General features: G+C 40.7%; 1 protein-coding gene across 4 annotated transcripts; it reads right to left on the bottom strand.

The window, feature by feature from the left end:
- Positions 1-2,820: 2,820 nt before the first annotated feature.
- On the bottom strand, positions 2,821-10,596 carry LOC111580582 (kelch-like protein 7). Of its 4 annotated transcripts, none has more exons than XM_055012366.1 (14): positions 10,456-10,596; positions 10,177-10,256; positions 8,171-8,286; positions 7,727-7,829; positions 7,101-7,194; positions 6,831-6,955; positions 6,574-6,749; positions 6,149-6,323; positions 5,452-5,618; positions 5,113-5,344; positions 4,063-4,264; positions 3,775-3,872; positions 3,460-3,646; positions 2,821-3,120 (listed from the first exon to the last, which is right to left on the bottom strand). In XM_055012366.1, exons 3-14 carry the CDS (start codon positions 8,264-8,266, stop codon positions 3,051-3,053), a joined length of 1,725 nt encoding a protein of 574 aa, XP_054868341.1. In that variant the 5' UTR covers positions 8,267-8,286; positions 10,177-10,256; positions 10,456-10,596; the 3' UTR covers positions 2,821-3,050. The 4 variants fall into 4 exon arrangements, with proteins under 4 accessions (XP_054868341.1, XP_054868342.1, XP_023144161.2 ...); XM_055012367.1 differs by having other exon boundaries at positions 5,113-5,245; XM_023288393.2 differs by lacking the exons at positions 10,177-10,256; positions 10,456-10,596 and having other exon boundaries at positions 5,452-5,594; positions 8,171-8,293.
- Positions 10,597-10,599: the final 3 nt, after the last annotated feature.

The raw sequence follows: 10,599 nt of genomic DNA, 5'->3' as shown, positions 1-10,599 counted from the left end.
GTCAATTACATTTTGGTGTGTCTTGACGAGTTACATATGCCTACCAAGTTTCATAATTCTAGGTGACACGTACTGGCCGTAGTAAATGTTTGAAATTTTCCAGGTGGCGCTATGGAGCCATTTTGCCAAACACATGTGCAGTTTCCCTAAAATCTGAAATGGGTTGCCGGTCCAGATATGTGTGGTAATTTTGGCGAGCATTTGAGCATTTTTAACCTGTCAAAAAGTACTTTGTTTATTCCGGCAACGATACGTTGCCACGGCAACAGCGTTTTATGAATCGTCAAAATCTTCACACTGTGCCATCGTCAATGTGTGGTCACTCACCTGACCAATTTTCAGAATCATATGACAAAGTATCAGGCAATGGCACGTGCAAATGTAATGACAATTTCTTCCTGTTGCCAATAGGTGGCGCTATGAGTATTTCTAAATTTATGAATGTGGATGTGTTCAGAACCGGACTGGTGTCCATCACATCAAGTTTGGTCCGGATTGGATCATTTCCAGCTGAGATATTAATAATTCAATTTTTATGGCGAGAAATCGAAATTCGCCGCAATGCCACAGACACGCCCCTTGACGACGAGTCACCATTTTCTTTGGGAATCATCATCAATGTGTTCAGGCTTATGTTACCACATTTGAGGTGAATCTGATCAATGTGCTAAGAATAGTACATCAAAGTGTGAAAAATGTCAATTTCCTGCTACCACAAGGTGGCGCTATGACTGTGAATGTATATAACCACATGGATATTGTCAGGGCTGGACATTGATCACACATGTCAAATTTCAGGCAGATTGGACCATGTACAGCTGAGTTAGACACCACTTCCTGTTTCATGGCGAAGGATCCATTTTTTTTGGGAGTCGCCATGGCCACGCCCTTTGAAATGAAATGAACATTTTGATAATTTTTCATCAGGTCGCATGTTTGCATATATTGGCCAAATTTGACGTCTGTCGGACTTATCCCCGATGAGTTATTAATTTTGAAAAATTTACAGCTAATTCAAGATGGCCGACTTCCTGTTGGTGTTAGGGCGTGGTCATGATTGACTTTTTTGGGTTTCCTGATGTGCTGAATATGCATACAAAATTTTGTAGCTGTACATGAAACATCGTGCAAGTTGGCCTAATGACCAAATTTTCAATTTTCCAGGGGGCGCTATGGAGCCATTTTGCCACACACATGCGCAACTCCCATAAAATATCAAATTTTTCGCGAGGCCTGATGAGCATGCCACGTTTGATGCGTTTTGGGGTATGATAAGGCCGCCAAAAAGGCAATTCAAAAGTCCGGAAAAGAATAATAATAATAATAATAATAATAATAATAATAATAATAATAATAATAATAATAATAATAAATAATTCCTTGCATTCCAATAGGGTCTTCGCACCATTCGGTGCTCGGACCCTAATAAGAAAAATAATAATAATAATAATAATAATAATAATGATAAATAATTCCTTGCATTCCAATAGGGTCTTCGCACCGTCGGTGCTTGGACCCTAATAATAAATAATTCCTTGCATTCCAATAGGGTCCTCCGCACCGTCGGTGCTCGGACCCTAATGAAATTAAACTACTACCCAACACCAAGGCTATTACCCCTCAGCCAGCTACAATATTAACTCTAGGCTAAAGGAGTTTTTTCCTTCCTTACTGTCACCAAAGCGTCTATATTTCTGTAAGTATCATGTGACAGTATTTGATTCTCCCACTCCAGAACTCAATTTAGCAGCCTTAGGTTGGTTTCAAAGAGTTTATGTTGTTGCACATTGAATACAATATTAAACTATCAATATATGTAGATATCTACCATCAATAATTCAGTTGCTACCATTTCTAATTATAAAAATGAGCTTAAACCTAATTCACCATTTAACATTTCTCTGTCTATTAAGATTATGTGAAATGGAATTTACTAATTAAGTGTATTCTAGCAGAGGCTTTTATTATGTAGGGTTTTTTTTTTTTGCAACTTTGGGCAAGTCTCTCTTTTATCACTTCACATTTGCACCCCTGAATAACAATCTGTTTTTAGAAATTTCTTGATTTTATGTTCCAGTGTGACTATTATTGCACATCTTTCTTATATTCAGATGTTTTTTAAATGTCTCAAACCTTTCAGCTTATGTCCAGTATCTTACACTGGAATGGCACAAAAAGTGGTATCTTGTGAATTCTCTTCTCTGTAAGCAATAATTTGTTGATTTCACCATTTCAAATGCGTTAAGATTAGGACATAACTGCAGTTCTAGTTATCTAACAGACTTTGCTATTGGTTGTGCGGGATGGCCAGACTTTAATACGAGGACGCTGTGATTCATCCTGGACCCCTTGTAAAATCATGAGGTTCGAGGTTTAAGAACAACTGATTTGCTTTTAAATGTTTTGGAGAGTTTTAGGTGGAAAATTAGTTTAAAGTCCAGACTGCACTCCTACAATGTATAGCAAACCTTTCCTTCACTGCATGTTTCTTGTCTTCACTTGTTGGCTATTGATGCTGCCATGCAGTGAACTGGATCTTTTACTGGTATTATTGTCAGCATGCAATTCACTTTCATTTCTAACACCCTCCTCCCTAGCAGGTGTGACTCCACCTGTGGGCGCAGCCCTGATGTTCCTTTATCTAAATATTCTGAGATTGTCAAAAATATCAGTAATGTGAAGCAATCTAAGGATTTCTCAAGGCAGCAGTTCCCTTTGTCCTCTGCTATAAGATGCAACAAATTATAAGTTTGTAGATCTAGAGAGTGCGTTTAAGTATTGGGAGCTAAAAACTTAAAGGAAACAGACGTTAAAAAACAAAAAAAACAAAAAACAGTTTATTGCACAACAAACACACAAATTTTCACATTACAGTGAGTTGTCTAGGAATGATTGACACTTTCTAAAAAGACAGGCCCCATTACAACTGTCAAACATCACAGATTAATATAGACAATAGATAACATTTTGATCTTGTCCTACGAGGATGATACAGATGAAAAGGCAGTGGTTGTGGCTGAGCGTCTGAACTCCATGTCTTTGCTGACTCCTCATATGCTGACCACACAGATCAGGCAGTCATCGTGGAGAAACGATGGCACCTTGCTGCACATCACCCACCTGAGCACAGAAGAAAACTCCATGATGGTGGATTTAAACAAGCCGTTGCATAGATTCCCAGCATGGCTGCTAGTGACGAGATTCAACATTATTTTGTGCAACAGAAATGCTTTGTGTGTATGTTTATGTTTTCTACTAATAAGAACATTAGTATTGCACCATTACATCTAATAGTAATAATATCTAGCTTTAAAAAAAAAAAAAAAAAAAAAAATATCTTGTAAAGGCTAGACAAACTGGTTATGGCTTTTTAATTAGAGTTTGACACCAAATATCTGTGCCAAAGACATCAGGGGTGTCTAGGTATTATTTTTCAGTGATTTTAGTTAATAAACCAACCTGTCTGTTACAGTGTGGTACTCCATTACATTTGGGAGTGGCTCCCCCAACTGCCCCCTGCCTGTCAGCACATAGATGACACTCCCTAACGCCACACACTTCACTCTTACACCTCTCCATGGCATCGGCGAGGCAGCACACCACTCATTAGTAGCAATGTTGTAGTACTCCACTGAAACCAGTCCACCTAGGGAAAAAAAAAAAGACACAAAAAAAGCATTATGCTAGTGCACTCTTGCTATTATCCCATTCTACAGTTGCTATGTTATTGCAACACTACTTCTTCAGCACTGAAATGGATGTCAGTTTTATTACCCTGTGTTCCCTGGCCTCCAACAGCATAGATCCTGTTGTTAACAACCACCAACCCGTGGTTCATCCTGGCTTCTCTCATCCCACACAACTCCTTCCATCTGAAAAGGTAAAATTGGAGAGTAGCAGATAAATGTTGCAGTGCACAGAAACATTGTATGCTTAATTCATGGAAAACTGAGAAAGCAGTTTCTCCAGATTCCTGGAACCCTTTGAGAGCTAAAACAATTTTGATGTAAATAAGGCCAGTACAGATCCATTAGAACAGGGTACATCGTAGCCGTGACTCACTGATGTGTTTCAGGATCATAGACCTCACAGTTGTTGAGGATCCTAACAGAGAGCATGGTGCCCACCATTCCTCCACAAACATAAATGAGCCCGTTGGCCTCCACTGAACCGTGGTCGAGGCGAGCCGTCAGCATGCGGGTTTGGACCTGCCATGACTCTGTCTGCATGTCGTAGCATTCAAAAAGGTCCAGGACTGAGACAGCTGTAGACACATACATAATCCCACAATTTAATGCTTTCAATGGCAGGTGATCATTTTCCTCGTTAAGAATCATAAACTTCACTATATTTGTATAAGAATGTGTATTTGTAAATTTCCCACTGTCTGAACAGAAACATGTGAATCGTCCCCAGCTTCACACATCAACGATCCCAGAGAAACCTTCCATTACAGAGCTGAATGACTAACGTCTACTAATGACTCACCATGAAAATTACATGCTTTATGCTGGACCCCTTGTCATTTGCCTACCAGGCAAACAAGTTAGTGGATGATGGAGTTAGCGTGAGGCTACTATACATCCTACAACATCTTGACTCCCCAGGGATGTACACAAGGATTGTGGGATGGTATTTTAATTACTGAAGCACTCCCTGCACACTTGCATCTTTGCACTACTTTATAAACCCTATTGAAACACAGTGGCCTGCTGCATCAATTAGGTAATATGCATCTGTTCACACGTAAATCTCTTGTCTAAGTGCTGTTTTTTTTTTTTATACAAGTTTCCACCAAGGGATTGGATTAAAGAGGTATTCCTTGTACATAACACCACTTGGACGTTAAACTATACTCTCCACTATACAAGTGTTCCATTAACCCTTAAACGTGGCCTCATGCCATTGACCAAATCCCAGTCACGTTGAGTCATAGTACAACATGTACAACATCTCTCTCATGTGATATTGCTCAAGTATTGCGTCTAAGTACATTGAGACACTCAAACAGGAGTCAAATCTCTTGTATTTGTAAAATGCTTGGTGATTCACAATTCAATATAATAGTAATATAAAGAAACAAAACACCTAATCGCACCTCCCCATGCTCACCTGTTCCTGATCCCCCGGATGCGTAGATCTTGCCACTGGCAGCGCAGGCAGACAGGTTTCTCCGAGGTGTGGATGGACCAGCCTTGGAGCACCAGTTGTTTTTCAGAACATTGTAGCATTTCATGGATGACGTCTGTAAACCACCCAAAAAATACACGACGTTGTCCCAGAAGACAGCCATGGCAGTGTTGGGCATGTTGAAGTTGCCACAAATTTTTGTAAAGCTGGAGTCCTGCATGGAAAGCCACGCCAACACTTTACCAAGAGGATTAGAATAGGCCTAACTATACACAACTATGCCACAATGTGCAAAAATGTATATCATGTGCAGCCTGGTACCTTGGGGTTGAAAAAGTGACAGAATCGACGCTGAGTCTCTCCAAATACAGCGATGCGATATTCAAGCTTTTGGACTCGGTGTCGGGTGTTCGTGCCCCGGTCACCGCGGTCCCTCACAGACAGCAGGTGGTAGCTCATCCCACCTTGGACAAAAGCAGTGGATGTTTCTGTTGCGTGTGTGTGTGTGTGTGTGTGTGTGTGTACCGTCATGGCAACCCAGCAGGCCTTTGCATTAATGTATTTTTAATGACTTGCTTTTGTGAATCAGAACTATTCAGATCATCACGTTTTGCATATCCAATAATGAATTATACCATTACACACTAGAGCAGTTTCTGGGCTCTGGATATTTGGCCCCAATTAATGATGAATATCCGAATATTTGGTTCGCTTCGTAATGTCCGACGAGGGGAGGGGGGGCGAATATTCGGATCTCAAATTAAGTATTCGGATACCATCGTCACGATCGAATATTCTGATATTCGGGTCCAGCCCTATTATACACCTTAACTAATTGTGCATACTGCAGATAATTTCATTCTACAGTTAAAACGCATAGCTGAACAAAAACCCTGCTCTTTTCTTATTACACTACTTGCACTTTTGCCTTCTGTGTCCCTTCACACACGTTTTAGAAGCTTATTGAGCCATTTGTGAACTGGAGTTTGTGTGTATTAATTTCTCTTTGCCTACTTACTGAGGATCATCTTGAGGCACTCTGGGTGGTCCTGGATGAGAGGCTCAGCCTGCACAGTCTTGGAGAGGAAGGTTTTGGAGATCAGAGGAAAGCGAACGCACCGCAACACCTCCACCACATACTGTTGTCTGTTGTACACGTCGTACTTCAGCCAGCGCATAGCAGCATCATAAATCTGAACACAAATGCAGCAACAAAACATGTGGTAACATACAAGTTATATTGGGGTATGTCTTGATATGAATAACACCAAAAATTTGGTAATCCAAGTTCTAAAATGAAGTACTTACTAATTAGTAACTTGCACATCTACTTGTGACTTTCCCAAATTTGTGTCTCTAAAGTACTGTTGGTTTCTATTCTCAAGCATGTACTTAAAAATAATAGCACAACAGCGATGAAGGGTTTAGCTATAGGATGTGTACCTGGGCCTCAGAACTGACTGTGATTTTGCCCTGGTGCAGCATGCGTGTGAGCTGTGTAACGTCCAGTTGCAGGAATTCATCAAGTTTATAGACTTCAGTGAGGTGGAGCTGGACAAAGTCCTCTGCTGCTGCCTTCAGCTCTGGACAGTACATATACTCTGCAAGGGATAAAATACCTGTAGGAGGACACAACAGAAAACTGTGAATATAATAAATTATGTAATTTGGCAGGTCTGTGTTCGTATTTCTGTCGTTACCGAGGCAGTTTGTTGCATCAATCTGTCCCTGAAGAAACTCTGCACACATCTTCTTTACAGGATCAATCTGGTACTGGTTGGCTGCATCCAGCAATGACTCAACAATACTGCTGTTCACTGAGATTCTGGCACACACACAGTATGGACAGTACATGCCCCTCAATGAAGACCTCCTTAGCAGAATCAGGTCAGCGTTGACCTGAACTGAAACTGAAAAAAATGCATTTTAATGACCACACTTTTAAGTCACATTTGAGGCAAGATTCTTACTGTGACGTGTAAATGTATTCAAGCAACAACTCAACAGCATCAGGATCAGCACTCCTGAGCTCCACCTCACTGGACACAGACTCCATCATTCTGGCTAGAAGTGAGGAAAAAAAACAGAGGAAGACATAGAAATTAAAAATACAACAATAATAGCTGCAAGAAACATTTTCATTAAGCAAAAGCCTTTGTGTAGCAGGTTAGGGAAAACTGCACAATGACTGATGTACATCATTTTAGTTAGAGATTATTAATCTTGGTACAGCACTACTTTGGTGTTGGAAGCTAAAATATAATGTTTAGGAAAGTGCAGTCTCTTTCATCAGTCACTTAATGATCACAGTATATAAATAAATGATGGGGATTCCTAAACACTGCATTGTTGCACTGTTAAACTGGTTTCCTTTCATTTATTCCACTTTTGACACTAAAAACTGCAGATTTTTTCCCCCTCATACTTAAATGTGCTAGTTTCAAATCATTTAAGCAACACATTTTCTATCTCCCGCAATACAAAGTTCTATTAGAAATCCAACTATGCCTCTAGCAAGAGCAGCACATTGGCGGTCCACACGGTCTCAATATCCAGCATGTTTGTGCGTTTGTATATGTTTGGGTTTCTCACTTACTGGTGAACATGACCCTGAAGAAGTGGCTGGCAGCAGCTAGCACTACTCTGTGGGCAGGAAAGGGTTTCCCCTGAACCACCAGGGTAACATCACAGAGCGCACCCTGAAATAAAAACACATATCAGGGAATTTCTTGGTTCAAGAGAAGCTTTAAAGGGTGACTACACCAACAGTGAGTATGATCAGCCCACATGCAGCCCATTTTTTTGATAAATCTATATATTTTCTTCTGACAATTTGACAAGAATATTATGTTTGAGTAAATGAAACTGCAATTAACAAAACTGGCTTTACAAAAATAAACATGTTTTTACTCATTTTTTGGCACTGGATAAAACCTTTTTGCTCACACACACTCTACAGGTGTCTAGACAGATGCACGCACACAAATACAGTAAATGCTGAATGCATTGTTGTCTTTTGTTTTTAGTTTTTTGCACACACCTCTTTTCTCAGGTCGTTCATGACACCCATGATGCCGGTCAACTGCCTGTACTCTTTGATGGCACTCCTATTGTCCATCTTCGTGGAGCTTGACATCTTCTCTGAAGAGGCTGTCCCTGTCATTTTGGGAGGATTAAAATTATCTGTCCACTTAAATTAAGCAACAACATTTTCAGCACCACTAAAAGCAGATACTGATCAAGCTTTAGCCTGCTGCCATTCAGATTTCCTTGTGTGCCACATTGTGCATGAATGGTATTGATGCTGGAAACTCAGATATGAAGGGACTGATCAACACAGAATAAGCAACCTCTTGCTCTATGAAACCTTGGGATCTTCTTGTCCCCTCCACTAAGAGTGCTGCCGTTATCTTTGTTGGTTTTAAACCATTCTTTTGCATTTTTACATGAGACCTTGTAAACCATCTCCACCTTGGGACTGAGTGCACACATCTTGAATGAGCCTAAAGGTTACTAATCCTAAGAAAATCAACAGTTTTGCAGTGGCTGAATGCACAGCCTGTTAATTCACAAGCTACATTCTCAAAGGTTAAGAGGTGCTCCTCTTAAATATTCGCCCAAGCAAATGACCAAACATTAATAAAAAAAATTTAAAAAGATGTTACTGAGGCATGGGCAATGGGTTCAATCAGTCAGGAGCTTCAAAGATTTGGAGCTTTCAAATTCACTACAATTCTATTTGTGTAGGAGTACCAATATTGACGCATTTCACTGAGGTTTTTTTTGTAAGACTCTTCGATTTTTGTACTTTGCTGTGTAGGCAGTTGTTGCCAATGCCAGAAAAGATTTTTTTTCCCCTTCAGGATTTTCTGGCATTGAATTAGGCTTTGTACCTTTTGAAGGGACGTGAGCAAGCATCTGCATTTGTGGTACAGCCAATAGGAGCGGTGCACTCTCTGAAAACGTCTGATTGGCCAAAGTTGCCTAAAAGATGGTGCTGTGTCAGCAGTAGGCTCATACTGGGCCTTAGTGAGAGATTTAAATACACAAGGCAAGTTCCAGCTGCAAAAGGCACAGTGTGGACACAGGTGGCAAACCACTTTTCAAAAACTAAAGGAGGCCATCAGTTCCTCCCATGAAAATGGCTGTGGCATAAATCTGATTACTGGCTGGGCCCACCTGAAACTGCAGGAAGTGAAAGACAAGCAACACAGATCAAGCTACATCTATGCCCAAATACATGTCAGAAAAGATTCCCCACTGAGGGAGCAATTAGCTCAAAGCGAACTAGCTCTAGCATTGCTAAATGTCACATGGACACCCTGGAAGATGGGACTCTGCTGAGACCAGGAACTAACACAAAGCAGCCAAATCTATCCGTCTATCTGCAACAGAGGGTCTACTTGAAATTGTAGTTATCACAGGTGTGCCCTGTATCCACTGATTTGGAAATCATGGCATCTCTGAACAATGTGGAGCAATCAGCAGAACTCTAATAATTATCTGGCCTTCAGACAACTTGAGGGACCAAAGAGAGAGTGATAAAAATATATAATAAGCCATTGTTGTGGCAGAGCCTCTCGGCCCAAAATGCCCTCTTGACCTATGAGAAAGTGCCCTTCATGCTCAGGCTGGCCTGCAGAGTGGGACTTCAAAGTAAAATATGACTTGCTGCAGCCTCAATAAAATAATTTCAGGTGATCCACATAACTGACCTATTATCTCTGCTAGGTGGCTAGGCTAACTATTGCTATGTTAGCTCAGGCTAACTCGAAGCACCTGCTGCATCGATTCTTTATACAAAATTGTTCCAAAACTACGTAGCTAAGCAATAGAAAGACTAGAATAGTTTCTTTTAAGTGCACTTTTTTGCGTTACTTTGTCCAAAAAACTGGAAACAATTGTAGCATTTATCAAAGTCTTTGTCATACATTTAGTGGTTTAATTGGCGTCGAATTTACGTATTATATATTCAGTAATTTCAGCGTGTACTGCTAGGTGTGTGACACATGAAATAGTCGATAAACGAGTGAACGAGTTTCCTACCTGACCAGAGGTGAGAGAATCTGAGAGGTGACGTTTGCAGGTGATTCCGCTTTAATAGCGCTGCTTCCGGCAGTGTGACGCTGAAATGAAAAGTCAGCAGCTTGATGTGAATTTACTGCTAAGAAAAACTAATGGGTTAGAGAGGGATGTCGAAGCTAAAGTCAGAGTTTTCCGTATCACGATGGTAGCTCTCTTTTAACTTGTTAGATCGCCATGGCAACAGAAGATAACAGTGTCTGCGCATCATCTTCAATATTTGAATATTATTCTAACACAAACCTTAAATGCTGAGAAAGGGGCGTGTCCGCTGCTGGTCTGCAGACGCATTCACGGTCTGGCGGAGGCTGGGAGAAAGCGCAGCGCCGCCGAGAGAGGGAGGGAGAGAGGAGGAGGAACTAGTGGTGGAAAAAAAAGTTAAAGTGA

The sequence above is a fragment of the Amphiprion ocellaris genome, chromosome 7, assembly GCF_022539595.1.
Source record: "Amphiprion ocellaris isolate individual 3 ecotype Okinawa chromosome 7, ASM2253959v1, whole genome shotgun sequence".
Taxonomy (NCBI): Eukaryota; Metazoa; Chordata; class Actinopteri; family Pomacentridae; genus Amphiprion; species Amphiprion ocellaris.
This window is presented reverse-complemented; position numbering and strand designations above follow the sequence as displayed.